Source organism: Fistularia commersonii, chromosome 26, assembly GCF_037954325.1.
Source record: "Fistularia commersonii isolate RoL2024-O1a breed Wild chromosome 26, RoL_Fcom_v1.0, whole genome shotgun sequence".
Lineage (NCBI taxonomy): Eukaryota > Metazoa > Chordata > Actinopteri > Syngnathiformes > Fistulariidae > Fistularia > Fistularia commersonii.
This window is the reverse complement of record NC_141309.1, coordinates 3,836,138-3,856,944: the sequence shown is the minus strand read 5'-3', so window position 1 is coordinate 3,856,944 and position 20,807 is coordinate 3,836,138. Positions and strand designations below refer to the sequence as shown.

Genomic DNA, 20,807 nt, shown 5'->3' with positions numbered 1-20,807 from the left:
CATGATGGAAGTTGTTTTCATCCACCCTTGTGGACGAGCCACGTTCGACTGTCAATCAAATTGCACAAAATTACAAGTTCTGGTCACATGTTGTGAACGGCAACACCGGATGAATCTATCATTAGTACAATAAATCTTCACCGCCCCTCACATTGTTCATAAGAATCTGATGTCCGCTACGGAGCATGATTTGCCCTTGTGACCCTCTGAGAGCAGGATTTAGACTTAAATGAGGTGATATGAGCATAATGTGATTATGTTAGTTATTAAAAAATCACGGGCCTATTCAAACTGAGCTTTTGTAATTCAAATAAGAACGTCTAGTTATTTATTTATTCATTTGAGCGATCCACTCAATAACTCACCCTATTCACTTCTATGCTTTTATGATGTTCTTTTTCGTCATAATACGGCTAAAAACGAACCTGACACACATGAGGGAACAACATTAAATGCTCATTATACGGTCACTAATGAAAAAAGACATCATAAAACATACACATTAAGAGGACTCTGATTGAACATGGCCTGTTTTGGGGAAATATGTGTTAACCTTTAAATGATTTATGCCCATTGTAAGTGAAGAGGGCTTTCAATTCTGAATTTGGATCTAAAAGTCAGACAAAGAACATAAAACGAAGGGACATTGAGATAAATTCTGTGGAAGGGGGTGAAGGGTGCGGGTATGAGGGGTGTTAAAAGCTGGGGAGGATTTGTGAAGGAAGGGAAGGTGATGCACACCTAAAGAGCCAAGGCCTTTATAAAGTGTTTGTTTTTGACAAAGTGTTGGTTAAGCTCTCCCCCGGGGGACTGCGGGGATGTGAAGCCTGGGGCTTTGAAAAGAGAGTGAAAGGGAGGGAGTGAAGGAGCAAAATAAACCGACGTCGGGTGAATGGAGATGGGGATTTTAGATCTAAAGGAATAGACAACTTAGAGAACAGCGGGCGGCCCAAAGAAGCATTGATTCTTTTAGCCGAGCATCAGTATATCATCGGTATAGAGACATACTTTTTGGTTGATGTGCACGTCCTTATGTCCTGGCACGATTTCACCGATTTCAATCGGATTTGACCTGACGTCGAACAATTTTTTTGCACAGTCCACATTTGAGAAAGCAATGAATCGGAGTGAACCAATCGAGGCGGCGAGAACATGAGTCGAAAACGAAGTCGGTCGTTCCCGGGCGATGATACCATGGACAGATAAACAAGTTTTGTGCCAGTTAAAAATGTGCTTAGCTTCTCTTAGCTAACGGCCTGATGAATCCAGGGAACATCGGGGAGTCTAAGAGTCTTCCGATTTTTTTTTTTATGGCTAATGAATTTTATCACCAAGTCATATGAAGGCACACTTAAGATTTAAGTACAGATCCCCCAGGCGAGGTAGAAGTTCAACAAACACTTTAACTGGGTAAATGATTAACTTACTTGCTAACGTGAACGTGAATCGAAGCATATATTAAAAACGCCTGAGGCACGGACCGAGACATAAGGAGACATCTCGCTAATAACGGGACCAGATCTCATGTTGGTGTCTTTCCCGGCGTGACGATATCAGCGATTGTAGAAGTATACCGGAGGAGGAAAAGCTGAATGTGAGCCTGAAAGTCAGAGTCAATGTACATCAACAGGTGTCCATGCACTGTAGTTTAGTTTCTGTCTGAATATTCCACTGTTGTTTCTACAGACTTAGCCCAATAAAAAGCCAGATAAAACAAAGTAGCGGTGAAGTGTGGTGGTTTGCTGCAAAGCACCACTACAACTGCAGAATGCTAAAATATACAAATCGTGATGAATTAGCAGCGGATGTCTTTCTTAATTCAACCATTTGTACAATATATATATATATATATATATATATACATATGAGCATACATTTGCTTTGTCATTACTTTGGAGAGGAAGCTGCCTCGGGTCGATCACTGATAAATTAGCAGCGGGAAAAAAAAAAAAACTTGTATGTGTGCAATGACTGATTGATTTTTATTGTCTTCATTCTAATCTCCATAACTGATTAGTCATTACAACTACGACAATTACTCACAATATCCTCCTATGAGGGGAAACCCAAGCGGATCTAGTTCTTTTTTTCTCTTTGGTTTGTAGTAGTATTCCAACAAAGGTTACATGTCTCAACATTTGAATGCCTTTAAGGAAACGGAAGAGGTAACGTCGGACCAGAGCACAGGCAGAAACTCCACGGGCGGAAACCGTGTTTGAATATATAACCCTAAAGTGTGGTTCACTTTCTATTATTCAAATGCAGTTGAAGATTTGCAAGTCAAGTGCAAGAAGAGAGTGAAGGAGAGCGGGGATGGGTCGGGAGGCAGGGAGGCCATGAAGAGACAACCAGGGAGCTGAATCCCATTTGTCATATACACACACACACACACACACACACATATATATATATATATTTTTTTTTTTTTTTTACATTTCCTGGCACTGCAAGCCTCACATCATTATCATTTATTTTACTTCATGTTAATATTCATTCATTCATTTATTAATCATCAGTAAATCATTAAAAGGCTGGAATCAATCCCATACACCCCTGGACGAGCCACCTGTCAGTCACAGAACCACCTCTGTAGACGTACAACCATTCACCCTCTCATACACAAGTTTAATATGTGTTTCTTGTCTCGTTCGCCAACCGCATTACTTTTTTAACCCTCGTATCGGGGATTTAAGAAAAGTTAAGAAGTTGTATTTTATCTATGTTGGTGCCAATGAGGTACCGGTGTTTGGGTAAAAGTGCGATTGTGTGTTTCTGCACACAGACAGAGATAGCTTGAGTTGCTCGGTACATGCAGATGTGATCGGCAGCTGCACTACAATAACCGGAGCCTTCGTTTTGAGACGGGGATTTGGAGGCAACGGGGAAAGACGATGGGAGGGACCCGTTGACAGCCCGATGCCTTGTTTTGTGAGGAATTGTCTAATTCACCCCTTTGAATTGCAAGTTCATGATTCATTTTCATTTCCCCTTGTAACACCTGTAGATTAAACAAGAATAAATGCTGGTTTGCACCGTTTCGTACAGTAGCTTACAAAGAGGCATCGTGTTTACTAACTTGCGGCTGATTTTCATTTTGACAGAGAATATTATTATTAATTTCTTTGTCGATTTCTGGAAAAGCCTTAGGCTATAGAAAGTGAAAAGTTGGCAAAACAAGCGGCCTGTCACTTTTGCAAGACATAACATGGATTTGGACGATGCGCTTTTGATGGAAAGTGTTTTCTTGTCCACTTCGCAAAGCCAGCCTTGCAATGATGAGTTTTTATAACCACGGCAATGGAGACGTAACATACAATCTGTTTGATTTCAAATTTGAATCGAACTATCAAGTTGTAATCAACATTCGACGCTGACGCTGCAGTGGACACATCGTTGGAGACTTTGAGCTGAATTGTTGTAACCCTTCCTGGTCTCACATCTGCTGTGAACATAAACTAGATATCAGACTTGAGATTATATTTTCGAGGTCCGGCAGACCTAGCAAACTGTCCTTGCAGGTGAGGACAGCTGCTGGAGGAAATCCATCCAATAAAAAGGCAATAAATAGCCGACGTTGTCATTTTCCTTTTTCATTTCAATCAAATTTCTTGTCCGTGCCACATAAAAGACCAGATAATAAGTAGTGAAATGACAACATGCTAATAAAGAGCCAAGTCAGAGAGGCAACAAATTTATAAGGGCAATGATGTGATATATTTGAATACTGCACTTGTTAAAATACACAAATAAATATGTTGGAAGAAATTGATGAAGCCAGTATTTCACTGAGCTCTGATTGCTGCGGGACAACTTTAATAAACTGTATCTCCCAACTTCAGATGAAGAGACATTAAAAAAAACCCAGAACATAGAAAATGCAGAAATACCCTTTTCTCCCAGAGCCATACATGTATTATTTCACACAGAGGAGCTATATGGGATTTCAAAGGCTGACGCTATTTTCTGAATAATCCACCTCTGTCAAGATGCTTTTTATTTGCCATATGTGGGAAGACAGATTGACTGACTGCCTTGTTTTATTTGCTTCTTTTAATTCATTTATTTATGAAATCATATTTTAGTTAATATCAAACACCTGAAACGTCTCTTTCTTCTTTTTGGGTTTTTTTTTTTTTTTTTTGTTTAAACATGCTGTTCTTTTTGGTGCTGTTTGAATTCGGCCACTATAAACAGCTTCCGAATTGGTAAAATCACAAGTGGGGGACATTGAATGCATTTGTAAACATAGCCAGATGTGTTTAAGGTAGCACCGAGAGACCACGTTCAGAGGTGGTCCAGACCACATGTGGCCGCATTCTTTGAAGTGTGTAATTGCATTGCATTCTGAGCCACAATGAAGGGGCCAGCTAATCCCCTTATTATGTCTGTCTAAGGAGAACAGCATACTCATTTGGACAGCAACATTGACATCTTATTTCAACTGCAAAATATCAAAAACGCGAAGAGAAATATTGCAAAACATCCCCATCACCTCTTTTTTTGTGTGGATTAAATGCATCCGTCCATCTTCCACCACTTATCCGGAATGGGGTCGCTGGGGCAGCAGCCGGAGCAGTGAGGCCCGGACCTCCCTCTCCCCCGCCACATGGTCCAGCTCGTCTGGGGGGACCCCAAGGCGTGCCAGCCTGGAGACGTAGTCTGTCCGGCATGTTCTTGGTCTTCCCCGTGGCTTCCCAGATGGACACGCCCGGAATTGGTTCCCTGGGAGGCGTCCAGGAAGCATCCTGACCAGATGCCAGAGCCGCCTCATCTGACACCTCCCTATGCGGAGGAGCAACGGCTCTACTCCGAACTCCTCCCGGATGACCGAACTTCTCAACCTATCTTTAAGGGAGAGTCCGGCAACCCTGCGGAGGAAACTCATTTCGGTCGCTTGTATCCGTGTATCTTGTTCTTTCGGTCGCTACCCACAGCTCGTGACCGTACGTGAGGGTGGGAATGTAGATCGACCGGTAAATTGAGAGCTTCGCCTGTTGGCTCGGCTCCCTCTTCCCCACGACAGACCGGTTCAGAGTCCGCATCATTGCAGACGCCGGTCCGTTCCCCTGTCGATCTCCCGCTCCATCCTCCCCTCGCTTGTGAACCAGACCTCGAGATACTTGAATTCCTCCACTTGGGGCAGGACCTCCGAAGCAGGTATTCCACCAGGTTCAGGTTTAGCACCACGGTCTCGGATTTGGAGGTGCCGATCCTCATCCCAGCTGCTTCACACTCGGGTGCGAACCGTTCCGGTGAGAGCCGGAGATCATGGCCCGTTGAGGCCAACAGAACCACATCGTCTGCAAAAAGCAGAGGCTCGATCCTGCGGCCACCAAACTGGATCCCTTCGAAACCCAGGCTACGCCTAGAGATTCTGTCCATAAAACTTATGAACAGAATGGGTGACAAAGGGCAACCCTGGCGGAGTCCAACTCTCACCAGAAACGGGTCCAACTTACAAATGGCAAAGTGGACCAAGCTCCGATACCGATAATTCAAGGGTTATCAGGGTTCGGTACCCCAAACTCCCGGAGAACCCCCACAGGATCGCCCACAGGACACGGTTGAATGCCTTCTCCAGATCCACAAAAGACATGTAGACTGGTTGGGCAAACTCCCATGAACCCCTCGAGGACCCTGCAGAGGGTATAAAGCTGGTCCACGACCCGGCGGACCCTCTTCTCCAGCAACGCTGAATAGACCTTACCAGTGAGGCTGAGGAGAATTAAGATCTCTATTTTAAATCTTAACTTTTGAATGCATTGTACTACTACTCATACTACTACTACTTCTCCTTCCGGCTATTCCCTTCAGGGGTCGCCACACATATCAACCTTCTGCATCTAATCCCATTCTCTGTATCCTCCTCTCTTACACCAACTACCTTCATATCCTCTCTTACTTTGTCCAAAAATCTTCTCCTTGGTCTTCCTCGAGACCTCCTGCCTGGCAGCTCCAATCCCAGCATCCGTCTACCGATATATCCCTCTTCTCTGCATGACCCAACCATCTCAGTCCTCCCCAAAACATCTAGCATGTGCTGCTCCTCTGACGGACTCATCCTGATCCTGTCCATCCTGGTCACTCCCAAAGAGAACCTCAACATCTTCATCTCTGCAACCTCCAGCTCTGCCTCCAGTCTTTTTGTCATTGTCACCGTTTCTCGGCCATACAGCATCGCTGGTCTCACTAGTACTAAATATCATAAGGATAATATCCAAATCTGTTGTCCACTCTTCCCTTAGGTGAACTGAGAGGTCATTTATAACTCGACAAATATGGAAAAAAATGTTTATGTTTTATTTATAAATGTATATGAAGTTTAAAGTGAGATGTGTGCGGGAGGCCCTCTGAAGGAACCTTTGTAGAGAACGTGACAGTGTTTATGTTTAACACAGCTAATGGGGATTGTTCCGCTAACAGATGGTCGCGTTGGTCGACAAGGTGAGCGGTAATTTCACCCAACACCATCAGCCGCTGTGTCCTGAACCTGCTTAAAGGAAAACAGCTGACAGTCAATGATCCACTCAGCGGTGTTGCAAACATGCTTAAACTCTGCCCTTTGAACAGCGGGAAGATGGATCTCAACCAAATAACTGGAGAGGGGATGGAGATGTTCTGACTGTTTTGTTTAAACTGGATGAAAATATTCTCAGTGGGTGTGAGTGAGGCCTTGGTTTGTCGAGAGCCAACCCGCGGCATTCAATCCACATATTACAAGTTCCAAAGTAAGAATAATTGCGATGGCAATCGCAGTCGTTGACCTTCCTACATGTCAGCTTTTCCAAGTAGACTGAAAGCGCAACTCTCTCGCCAAAAGACATAAAACAAAGACAATTCTTCTCCAAATCTTCTTGTTGCGGCAGCTTGGATTGAATTTCTTCACTTGAAGATGTTTCACCCCTTGTCCAAAAGGCTTCTCCAGTTCTGATGGTCCGTTGGGAGAAATATAATATAAACGCCAGGGTTCTGGGCGGGTCCAGGCTGGTGCTGCGCAATAGAAGACGATCAACGGGAATGAAAGGAAACTTGTACGAGAGAGGTGGATACAGAGAATAGGGTTGGATAGAGAAGTTTGATTCACGGTGGCGACCACTGAAGGGAAAAGCTGAAAGGAGAAGAAGAACAAGAAGAGGCGGTTTTGGTCGCTTGTTATGTTGTTGCTATAGAAGAGTTGACGGGCAGAAACTAGGTCAAAGGGGGTTGTTATGCTAATAGGGGTGTCGTTCGTTCGGGGATAAAGGAGCAGCTTTTGGGGATTACCTGGATAGGAATGTGAAAAGGTAAAGCCAGACAAGCCGGTCGGCTCACATGCGCCGAGGAACGACACCCCCATCAGCAGAGCCACCCCGCTTCGCCTAGATTCTGCCGATCAACTTGGCCATTTACATAACAAGCCACCGTAACCGAGACCCGCCCGCAACCCTGCTAGTTATCTTGGGAAACCCCCCACAGGTCACAAGAACTGGAGAAGCCTCTCAGACGAGAGGTGAAACGTCTTCGAGTGAAGAAACTCAAGTCCAGTTGCCAAGACAAGAAGATTTCGACAAGAATTCACCATGACTTGGAAGACTGGGAACCTCCACAGACGCAACTTCAAGTGAAGTAACTCAAGTCCAGTTGCGAGTGGCAAGAAGATTTCGACAAGGACTCTCCAAGACCCGGATGAGTGAGAACCTCAACAGACAAACCTAAAACAAGTGTGGGTGGTGCCAATCCCAGCTGTCATTGGACGAGAGGCTGGGGGTCCACCCCGGATTGGTCGATCCCAAGGCCACATTTAGAGGCATAAGGGCATTAACGCTCTCATGGATCCATTTAGGATCTCCAGTGAGCTGCATGTCTTTGGATTATAGAAAGAAACTGGAGATCACGAGGACTCCACGCAGAAAGTCAGGGTTCGAACGAGGAACCTCACCGTGAGGTTCATTTCCTCTCATTTAGAAATTCTAAAAATGTGCTTAGATACATTTCCCCTCACTCCCCAGTCCTTAACAGGTCTAATCAATCCAGTTAATATTCATCAGTGACACTTGCAATGACAGCGGTGTCATCCATTTTCCATATCAAACACATCATTAGTTAGTTGGTTTACATAACTACACATGCACATCTTCAGACATCATTAGCGGGGGTATCAACCGAAGTACCGTAATAAGGATTACCTTGACCTGCAATGTACCTCATTAAGAATGGAGGAGCCCATGCAGTGAAAATACCTATACGATCATTATATTTGTTTATTCGTTCCTTGATACTTTTATTTCATGCAACAATGACTCTTTATATAACTCATTACCGGGATTCGCTGCTGAAATTGAAAACTCTTTAGAGTGTCAAGAGTTAATTGCATGTTCGGTGTTAAAACAGGAATAACGGGTTTGGATCGGCAAGTGTAGTTATTGTTTTAATTGCCCTTATCCGCACCTAAAGCATTAACGCATATATCAAACATGATATTAGAATTGTGCAGGATAATACATGAATTAATGATATAACAACTGTACCTCAAGAATAGTACAATGGAGAAGTTTTCAGAGATTCAAGGATACTTTTGAGACTTTAATAGTTCCAGAGAGAAAATCGTTGGAAAGAGAACAACTCAGTATGACTTTATGGCCGAGCTCTCCTGGCCTGGGAGCAAGTTTTATAGCAAAACAGCCAAAGCTGGAGAAAGAAGAGGCCCATCTTGGAGTCATCTCAACGTAACTCATCCTGAAGCGAGTTCGCCGGAGCCGCCGCGGCTCGGTTTGCAGAGCGGGCGTCCCTCCAATCCCCGACTTCTCCTATCTACATGTCAAAGTGTCCTTGGGCAAAACACTGAACCCCAAGCTGCTCCCGATGGCCTGGTTATCGCCCGGTTTCATGGCAGCTCTGCCGCCATCGTTGCGTGATTGGGAGAATGTAAACCCCCTCTGGTATCTACTTGTTCGAGTTCGAGACCAAAGAATATGGTGTGAATTCTTTTGGCTCAATGATCCAAGTAGATTTTGCACCACTGACATTGAAATCTTTCTTACAGTACTTTGAGGCCACTGGAAGATTTTAGTGGGATTTATTAAAAAAGGTTTTGTTCACCAGTATCTCCATCAATGGACCAATCGGGAAAACATTTTAATGCATCACAAAAGTGGTCTTAATTTTAGATTCGTTCAGAGAAGTCCTCCAATTCGGACAGACCTCAATTGTAGAAGCCCAACCTTGGGTTTTATAATTCGTTCCAAGACGAGCATCAGGTCTCATGAATTTAAATGGGATTTCTGTCATTACACTGATAAAAGTGCTAAATAAGAGGGTCACACATAAAACATGATTATATGCATCTTCAACTACTTCGTACAATAGGTCGTGTTTGCACCTTGTGATTTTAAAGGGAAAATTTATCGCGAGCATCATTTCTACATTTCTCTTTATCCAGATATCCGAGGTATCGAAGATTTCTTGGACCGCACGTCTCAGCAAGGGATGGACGTGTCTCTGCAGAAGGTGGAATCTAACATCAACATGATGATCACCGGTCTGTTCACCACCATGCGAGTGGAGGAGCTCCACCGTTACAGGGACACGCTACGCAGAGCCGTGCTTTTCATGAGGCCGGCTACCGCCAAGGCTTTCATCACCGAGGTAAGGAAAGGTGTTTTTCTTACCTCTCGGAATTATCAAGCTATATTCGTCGAAACACGGCCTGTTTGCGGTTGTGGGGATTTGTGCGTTTCCTTTATGCCGCGGCCGCGGAGTCATTGATTCCTCTGTCAACTTGCATTAACTTTATTTGCCTCAGCGGCGGATAGCAGTCAGAAGGAAACACCAAACTGAGCAATGTACAAAAAGAATTCAAGTACAACAGATGTAATTGTGCTTGTATGCGTGACACGAACTTGCACGCACAAAGCACTATTTGCACAAGATGACAATAAGGAAGGGTATATTTGCAGCGATACGCAATTGATATGGAGGTCGGCATTGAATGGGATAGGCCTTTTTGCATTAGTTATGAATTCATAATTTCGAAGGGACAGGAGGGAGGGGGCCTAATCCCATATGTCATGGTTTCATCTCGGTTTAATTAAAAGTGACCTCAGCAAAAGCAATCACAATCTAATTTGGATGGAAGCGTGACAGGGAAGAGGTGAAAGATGGGGTGTTACATTGTGGCTGCGGGTGTGTGTTCATGTCAGCCCGGCGGTGTGTTTGCGCGGCGATGTAGAATCCAATCCTTTAGCATAAGTAGTTTAGCATCGAAAACTGCGATGGGATTCAGTGTTACGTCAATAACAGGTGACCAGACGACATTTTAACCCTGGAAATCTTCAGGAAACTTGTAGTTTGCCGTAGCGCTGTGGCGTACTGCAAAAAAAGAAAAAAAAGTTTCTGTTCCTTTTTTCTTATTTTATAGAGTGAGATACAATATGTACTCATTCAATCCGTATCGCAAGCCAAATTCAAGTGTGGTAATTAGAGCGAGTTTACTTTTAGAATAATGATTTGATATTACTTCTCAATCTTCTTTTTGACTCAAGGTTCTTATTATCGGGCAGTAAAATCAGTGAAATATTCCTTTGGCCAAATTCTTTTTTACAGTGTCAGTCTCACACAGGGTTTTATAAATTAATTTATTCGTACCACGCAGCCATTAAAATGCTGACGTTAAGGGTGGCAAAATTATTAAGACCGATGAATATTTTTCTCTTCCTATTCTTGCGAAAATTGAAAAGAGACACGGACTGAGGATGGAAGCGTGCACGCCAGACCAAGTTTCAGAGGGACGGCCTCTGAAACTTTAATAATTATCAATGACTTCACGTGAGGGAGGAGAAGGAGAAATCAATCAGTCGATCAGCTGGTCATCTTTAAGAGTAATTTATCTTCTGGAAACTGGAAAACGAGTCCACATGTGACGCCCTTGAGAAAAACAGTCTGCAAATAATAATATCGTCTATTAAGGGATTAATAGACAGATTAAAAATTCAAATACAATTTGAAATTCCTTAAATACGCTCTCTAGTAGGCAAATAAATGAATAAAGAAATAATATCTTCATCATCATATTCGCATTTTGCTTCTATTCTCGTCGATGAGCTGAGCTCCTGAGCTAAAGTTAGATGTTTAACGAACGGACCTATGCATGATTTTGACTATTAATAGTATTTGAGGTGACTGTTAGAAACAATATAAAATACACTGAGATTGAATTCTGAAAAATTTGAATTGCTGTGCACCACCAGCACAAGAGACGCCATTGGATCTGCTACCATCTATACAATTCAAAAATACAAATTATGATCTTTCCATTAATATGGCTGTATATCAGTTGCTCATGACATTCTCACTATATGCACCCCATCCTAAATGTTCCTTGTCAGAAATAAATGATCACAATATTCTTCTTTACAAATATTACTATATATATGTATATAAAACTCCATTGAAGGAAACAGAATTGGATATTTTCGACACAATATGTCACACACTTTCAGAGACGCTCTACCAATAGAGCCACACACATACTGTGTATATATATGTTTATGTGTGTGTGTTTGTGTGTGTGTGTATATATATATATATATATATTAATTATATATGTGTGTATAATATATCTGATGTTTGTATACACACATATAGATATATACTGTAAATGATAGATGTAATATGCAAAATGAATATATGTATGTAACTATGTGTATATATATTGAGAGAGCGAGAGTATGAGTAGAATATAAGAAGTTGAACTGGGAATAAATGAATAAATGTTAAGACGGGGAGAGAGAAGGCAGACTTCATCATGCAGTGTGCTAATAAATTTGGACCAAGAAAGTCAGGCTGACATGTTGGAGCTCATTCTTATATTCTTTTATTAACATTCACTTAAACAATTCTGGGGTTGATCATTTCACTGGGTTAGATAATTGTGTGTTGTCAAACAAATACAAGCACAGCTAGTGTTATTTTAAATAGTAGCATTTGCTGATTGGTGTTTTGTTATTAGGTACTATGCAAACAAAGCAAGGTTCACCAAATCAGGCTTCTACACTTAATTGATGTCATAAGCTGACATCCTCGATTGGCATGTTGGTGCTGTATGTTTAATCATTTGTATTTATTAAGTGTTTCACCAATGGCAGTTCAGACAAAGTCAATGCTTTAATAGTTTGCCCTGATCAAGTAGTACGTAATGCAACAGCAGCGAGATTGGCAGGGATTCGCAGCCATTTGAAAACCCTCAATCGCATGTTGTGATTTTGCAGCGCTCCACTGCTGTGGTTGAATATGCATTTAGTCAAAAACACCCTTTGCATAAATTTTCACTTATTCATAGTCAATTACTTCTGATTCGTTTTAGTCCCAAGGGCAATGGAATTAGTGTCTCTGAGAGACAATGTGCACTGTCACTTACAGGCAATGGATGATTTTTATATTATATTATATTATATTGTATTATATTATATTATTCATTCATTCATTATCAGCATCACTTATCCTGCACTCAGGGTTGTGAAGTGGCTCTCCCAACTGTCATTGGGAGAGAGGCAGGGTTCACCCTGGACCAGTTGTCTGACATGTTTGGGAAACTCACTGTGTCTAAAAAGCACAAAAACTAAAATATGATAAACATGATTTTTTTTATCGTCTTCATTTTAGCCTATTTATATAAATATAGATGCAGACCATTGATGTGCGGTCAGGTGAGGCAGGGGAGGCTCTGGCTCACTTGTCATAATGAAAAAAAAAACAAAGAAAACTTAAGATCAATATGTTTCCATTAAACTGAGTCAGGATTGTATATTCTCGATGATTCTAATCTTTTTTTAAATGTGGTCAATTACATATCACCAAATTTGCTCATTTCCTGATCCAATACAAGCCAAGGTGGGGCAGCTGAGCTCACCTCTGCACACACAGTCCCTTAAAAACCGGGCTGCGTGGTGCCTGCTTGGTTCTCATTCTCAGCACATCCTCTTAAAATGTTCAAAGATTTATTATATTGTAATAAATACTGCAACCTTCCTAGCATTAGTGTGTAAACAATCAAAAAAAATGAGGTGAGGCAGACAGTACCGTGCCTCACCTGAAGGGGGCATATGTGAGTTTGCAGGTGCTCGTGACTGCTGTCCCTCTGAAAGCAATGTAGGATCAAATAAATAAGCAAAGTATATGCGCATTAAATTCATACAGAAATAAAAAAAGACCGCAAATTGTTTTCAGTTTCATAAAATAATTAGATGAGACTATTGAGAATAAGGAACCCTTTAGAGTCAGTGCCTCACCTGCCGTGAACCTCACCGCACGCCACTAATGCATATTAATTTTGAGTATATATATCATTTTTGAATTGAATAGAATGTGCTTTTAATCGTCTCACAATGGAGAAATTCTAATTCGCACAGAAAAAGTGGATAGTGGAAGATACGTCGTTCAGTTATGAATATTATGTTTCAAACAGTAGCAGACAAAGGTATCGGAAAATACTGAAAAATATAAGCACTCCCGTGCTCTCAACAACTGCTTAGGAGGTGGTAGGAGGTGAGGTATCTAAATTGTGTGCACATTTTTGCTACTTTCAAAATGTATAAAAGGCCGGAGCTGTAAACCCCGCAACCACCTCGTCGTTTCTGGTCAGGATATGGCTTCATTTCAGAAAGACGGCGCTGTGAGACGAGGGGAAGACGTGCAGATGATTTATCCTGGCAGGATCAAACCGAAGAAGTCACTTTGAGCATCGGGTCCCGTGGCATGTATCATAATGAGTGGAGCGCTTTCAATTTTTAAACCAACTGAATCTAATTATAAAGAATCAGTGTTGCGTTGTAGTTTAAGCCTACCTCTTTGGTTTCAAGTCATGTTCTCTTTATCAAGATACACACTCTAATTCCTCTACAGATAGATAAACAGCCAGGATTTACTCATGCCAAACCAATTTATTCCCCCATCTCTATTTGTGTATTTAATTGTTCCCCCGTGGTACGATAATTGATCGCGTTGCCGTATGATATGACTCAAATATTTCTCATATATACATTGGAAATATTTAAAATTTTGTTTTGTTTTCCTTTTTTATTCATTCGCTGCTTTCGTTTTGTTATTTTGATCATCTCTGGAAGGGAGTCAGATTCATTTACCTAAATGATCTTCGCAACTCTACAAGTGAAGCACAAAGTTCACTCTGTCAGTCAAAAAAGTGAAAAAAAAAAAAATCACATGTGCATATATTAACACACACACATATATATATATATATATATATATATATATATATATATGCATATGTGATTTTTTTAACTTTTTTGACTGACAGAGAACTTTGTGCTTCACTTGTAGAGTTGTGTATATATATATATATATATATATATATATATATACACACACATATATATATATACATATACACACATACACACAAATACATATATATCAACATAATATATATATATAAACATATATGTATAGAAAAAAAATATATAAATATAAGTAAAAAAAAATACATATGTATGTATAATTTTTTTAAATCTTTTTTAATCAGTCTGGTCTGTGCTCGCTGCAAGATTTCACAAAAATTGTTAAAATAACCGTGTGTGACAGATTGCTCGCGTATGCTTATTTGTTGTCTCACTTTCTTGTAAAGGAGCATGATATGTAAATGTGGAAGAACTTTTTTAAGGTTTATTAGGAAGAGGCTGTAAAGTGGCAGTGTGAGATTTATGGTGAAATGACATTAAAAGGGGGAAGGTGAATGGGAGGTTACTAAAGACGAGGGGAAGATATAAAATAAAAATGTGGAAAAGAAATGGTGGGTGACCAACTCTGCAACTGGGCGAAGCATTCAGGGATCAGTCTAGTAAAATGTGAAGTGAGTTGGGAATCAAAGAGCTGAGGGGATTAGCACAAGATTAAAAAGTCTTCAAATACATTCAAGTTGATAAATGTGGCGACACATCGGCTTAATTTATAGAAAAATTCTAAAACTAATAGACTTCCTATCTTCTTCAAAAAAAATCCTTTTGGTTTTTTTTTTTTCACCAATTACTGCCCACGTACACAGGTCTGACCTTCTCCACTTTGAAATGTGTATCTTTTCCTTTGTCAAGGGTAATGTTAAAAAAAAAAAAAAAAAACGTGATTTCTATAAGAAGAGTGGAATTGAGGAATAGATAAAGAAGAAGAAGGTCCATTACAATATATTCAGTGTAAAAACCGCAAGGACATTCGAAAGCGAATATATATATGTATGTGTGTGTGTGTGTGTGTGTGTGTGTGTGTGTGTATATGTATATATATATATATATATACAGGACTGTCTCAGAAAATTACAATATTGTGATAAAGTTCTTTGTCTTCTGTAATGCAATTACAAAAACAAAAATGTCATACATTCATAACAAATAACAAATCAACTGAAATTATTTTAATGCTAGTTAATTGCTAGTTATGGCTTACATCTTAAGAAACCTCAAAAATCCTATCTCAAAATATTAGAATATCATGAAAAAAAGTATTTTTTTGTTTTCTTTTATTGCATTACAGAAGATACAAGAACTTCATCACTAATTTTCCGAGACAGTCTTATATATATACATACATACATATATATATATACATTTTTTTTTCAGGACTATAAGCCACTACATACACATATATATGTATGCACACATACATATTTACATATGTAAATATTTAGATATATACGTACGTATATATACAAATCTACATATATATAACCAGGCATGCATTCGTAGAAGGGATGATGGTGAGACCCAACGTAGCTTCGAAACCAGCGGGCACAACTTTTTAATCCAACAGCACTTGTAGTTTAATGACTCAATTTCTATGCAAGTTCAAAGTCCACAGGTTTTTAAATGCACATTTCAAATTTGATATCATTTCCCAATTCTTCTGGACAAGAAATTCATGCAGATAGCAGCCTGTCCAATATTGATATATACACATTTTTTCTTTTTTTTTACATGTTTTGATGGAATAATATTAGAATGTCATAGGAAAGTAAAACTCCCACAGTGAAGGGAAATGTTTATATCGTAATATCTTGCAAAACTATGAATTACAATGACAGAAATGCCCGCTGACTCCCCGTCAGCTGATTGGGGAAGCAGTTAAAATTTACTGCAGTGATGTGACCGTTTTTTTTTTTTTTTTTGACACCGAGATGAGTTTCCGACCGAGAGGAAACTTGCATTTACTTGACAATTGGGAACTGGTAAAATGTTGAATGAAAGGAACTCACCAATGCTTGCTGTGTCAAACGGATAATTCAACAAATCACTGTGGATACAATTTTTTTTTTTTATCCGTATCTTTGTCTGGAGAAGTTGGAGGATTTGTCAGAACAATGGGATACATTGACAGGAGCAAGTCGTCCGATTCAGATTCTGATTCGTTGATAGCCAGGCGCTATTATCATTATATGTATTATTATTGCTGATCTTTCTCCTTCCATTTATTAAGTGCATGATATTCTCTCACGATTATGCAACCACTGGCCACCTTCATTAAAAAAAAAAAAAAAAGAAAAAGACAGACAGCGAGGCGCAACCAATTTTGCTCATAATTATATTTATAAATGGAAGTAATCATGAAAACTGTGTAAAGCCGCTGCTCATCTTTTACTAAACGGGCCATTCAAAAGGCAAATGGCTTTTTTTTTTTTTTTTTTTTGTATGTCTGAACTCCTTTCAAAGCCTCGTATTTCAGGTTGGCCATTAATGCGCCGACGACCTCGGGTATCAACACGGAACAATATGACAAAACAAGCCAAATGATGCAATTCCTTTTTGTTCTCTCTCTCTGCAATCACCTCTGTACAGCGGCTGCAGAGTGTGTGTGTGTGTGCGACCCCCATGATCGTCAGCCTTAGACAATAGCATCCATACTAAATTTGCTTTACGCGTGAATCCCGGATTTAATGATTCAGATGAATCCCGATGATCGGCATCTGGGTAAAACAAGGGATCCGGGCGCGATTTCGGAAGCGGGCGTGCCAGGGATTGTCTCGAGCAGGCATCACGCTTGGGTGTTGGGCCATATGGGCAACGGGCAGAAGGATTGGAAAGACCTGGTTGTTTGCAGGGAAGGAAGGAAAAAGCGAGATGGCGAGAAAGAGAGAGAGAGAAAGATGCGAAGAATTATTTACCGTTTGCTTTCTAGTGTTGTTAAAAGGGCACTTCAAGGGCTTCATTTCTAGTGCTCTCCTTGAACTTTACCACCGGAGAGATAACATTGTATTCTTATCTCAACACACAGGGTCTGTGTGTGTGTATATGTGTGTGTGTGTGTAATTCGTGACATTACGGTATTATCTGTGAACAGTGAGGTGGAAGCAAAATGATTATAGAATATTACTGCTACCGAATGGAAGTCTGGCAGATTGTGTGTGTCTGCGTGCTGGAGGGGCACCAAAGGTGAGAGCGATTGACTGCCACTAGCACAGCCGCTAATGGGGTTGCTAGTAAGTACTTTACAGACAATACAGTTTTTTGTTTTTTTTTGCAGTTATGTTTGCTTGACATTTTCTTTTTTTTTTTTGACAAATGTTCTTATCGGTGCCTTTTCCTCATTCAGCGCCTCTGTGGCAAACATCTCAACGTAAAAATTTATGCGCGCAAACACATTTACCGGCACTTTTGGTTACGTGTACAGCCCACTTTAACCTCTTATATTGTCCCTGACGTTCACAAGTATATTTTGGAGATGCACGAGTCTTTCCGCAGGGACTAGCACGATACAAAATATCATAGATTTCAACCGAAATGGTCGCAACCTCAAAAACGTTGTATTTATCAAGGACGGTGGAATTAGCGCTTTTGGTTCTGGTGACGTATTAATAATAATAATAATAATAATACATAGCATTGCATGTGAAGCAACGATGGCCTTTTTCGGTGAAAGAGACAAAGAAAAAGGGGGCGAGAGAAATGAAGCGTGATGAAATTAAAAGTGCGGTTCAGTTCTTATATGAAATATTTACGCAAAGTGTGTGTGTGTGTGTGTGTGTGAGAGAGAGCACGGTGAATAATTACAAGTGTGGAGATAGAAGGGGATAAAGACAGAGAGAAATAAAATCACTGGACGAAATGTTAAGTACAGAGCATGAAAAACTGAACAAGCTGTTCACACTGCAGAAGAATAATCCTAAAATATCTATCCATTCATGACTGAAGGGTCTTAGAGTGGCCAAATAATCTTTATACAGTGTGTAAGCACCTTTGAGTCTCTGTCTAACATGTTTTTGGACGATTATGCAAACATGTCCTCAGTCAGGATTTTTCATGTTTTTTTTATTTTTCTTATTTTATATTTTTTAGTCTCTTGATTATTTGATCATAATTCAAATCCTCACCATATAGAACTTTAAATTCATAATAAACAATTTTATTCTGCTCTCTCCTACTAACCTGAACCTGAATACCTGTAAGCCAGGATATTATTTAATATACACCAACGCCTACTTCAAATAATATAATCAGAATCAGAACACCTTTATTGGGGTAGCAGCATCAAAATTATGAACATCAAGAATGAAATAAAATTCGAAATTAAAAAATAATTTCAAATATACATATACATATATATATATATATATATATATATATAAACATCTCTCTCTCTCTATAGATAAATAGATATTCACAATTTGCAGAGTTATGTAAAATTAATGTACAGTATATATATATATATATAAATGCTTAAAAATGCTTAAATTTTATGTGTGTATATATATGTAATTTGCAGAATTCAGTACAGTAATTTATATATATGTATAATTGTATTTATTTTATTTTATTTTATACATAATATGTAATATAATATATGTATATGTATGTATATATATATATATATATATATATATATATTTATATTTATATATATACATATATTATTTCAAATATATTTCTGTGCAGAATTCAGAATGCAGAATGTACATAATGTATATTACATATATTAATACATTACTGTAAAAAAGATTGCTGTAAATAATTCTGCAAATGTATTTGTTTTACATTTTATTTTATTTTATTCTTGATGTTCACAATTTTGATGCCGCTTCCCCAATACAGTTTTTTTTTATTCTGAATTGTAGGTATGCTCATAGGTTTGCTCGCACTGAGGCCGAAGGCTGACCTTCTCTTCTGGATTTTGCGGGCGGGGCGGCGGCGTCTGCGACCAGAGGGAAGCCACTCGAAGCACGGGTGTTTGATGTGGGAATTATCACAATAATATTCCAATATTCCCCTGCTTCACTGTTTCACTCGGTTCTATATTTACGAAGAACGGACCCGCCCAATGTCACGTTATCTCCTTTTAGCTCTCATCCCAATAATAGGGTCAAGTCTCAGTGTCAACAACACTCCCGGAACCCCTTCCCTCGCCACCTATCTCCCTCCTTGCCGCAAGAAATCGGGGAATGACATAATCTGGTAATTGAGAGGCCAAAAGATATCGTTTGTCGTTCGGGTTCGGGGGATCTTTTATCTCTCGGCTCTTCTCTGCTTTAATTTGGCTCGGGGCGTGTTGTGCCGGAACTGTGTTTAATAGCATATTTATGAATCATCCTGCACAGCAAGGGGATGCACATTGTGCGTGTTGGGTAAAAGCTCCTGGAAAATGTTGGACCTGTATCGTCATTTTCACGCCCAGCGAACCTCATTCTTATTCGGCGGAACAGAAGTTGAGTAAAATGTTAAACGAAACAATACAGAATGATTTGAAATGAAATCAAATCCTGTTTTTTTCTTTACCGATGACAACGTAGCGGTAGTCATACTTTGTTTTGCGTTTAGCTTTGTAGCCTCGATGTTGCTTTGTATTTCTAACCCCGCGACGGCGATATTCTTTGTCTCATTAACGGATTAAAAAATTGAGGATATTTTCGGCTGTTTTAATTCTGTAATTTTTTTAACCGTTCTAAATTATTTCGAGTCACCGGCGAGCCGGAGGAGTTACCTGAAATACCTGAATGTGAAGGTGGGTCAGGTACTTCAAAGCATATGCCCGTCCCCTTAGGCCTGATCAGATTGGTGACTGAAGAATTTTTGCAGATGCTTCTCGGCAGTGTGTGCAGCTGGTTACACCCTTCACTGCTCATTGACTCCACCACCAACCCACCGTCCTAATCTGAACTCTGTTTCTGCCTTGTGTGTGTGTGTGTGTGTGTGTGTGTGTGTGTATGTCTACACACCCAACCCTGCCTCCTGTTCCTACTGTGTTTATTTTAGAAAAATGAAGTTCGGTCAAGTATTCTGTTGGCTTTCCCATGGAAATATGATGTGAATCAAGCTGAATACGTTTAATATACGTTGCATATATTTTTATATATTTTTCTTTCTTTCTTTTGATCTTTAATGTTCTTTCTATTCTATTTTTAGGATTCGCTATTTTATTCTTTATTTTTTTACAGAGTTCTATTTGAATTCTTCCCCGCTTGACTCTGTAGCATGAGCTGCTTTCAACGAAAAGCAATTTCCCCCTGGGGGATCAATAAAGTATTGTGATTCTGATCATCAAAATCAAATTAAAATCATATGACATATATAAATGTTTTGTTTATATAATTTTTTATTTATTATTTATTTTTTTCTGTTATCTATTCTTATATCATTATGTTGTTGCTGTTCTCTCTGCTTCCTTTTTATTTGTGGATGTGTTTTGCTATTTTTCTAAGTGTCTCTTCTAATTGACTATTTACATTTATATTCATATTTCTTGACACTAGAACTGTTACGCTGCTGTGACAAATAAAAATCCCATTATAGGGATCAATAAAGTTTATCTTATCTTATCTTATAAGAATAAGAATG

General features: G+C 39.7%; 1 protein-coding gene across 1 annotated transcript in view; it reads left to right on the top strand.

Moving 5' to 3' along the window:
• grid2 (glutamate receptor, ionotropic, delta 2) overlaps nucleotides 1–20,807 on the top strand; it is a 498,322-nt gene that overhangs the window by 265,136 nt on the left and 212,379 nt on the right. Inside the window, exon 4 of the mRNA XM_086174064.1 lies at nucleotides 9,419–9,624. Within this exon, the coding sequence (XP_086030190.1) occupies nucleotides 9,419–9,624 (206 nt within the window). The remainder of the gene's footprint in view (nucleotides 1–9,418; nucleotides 9,625–20,807) is intronic.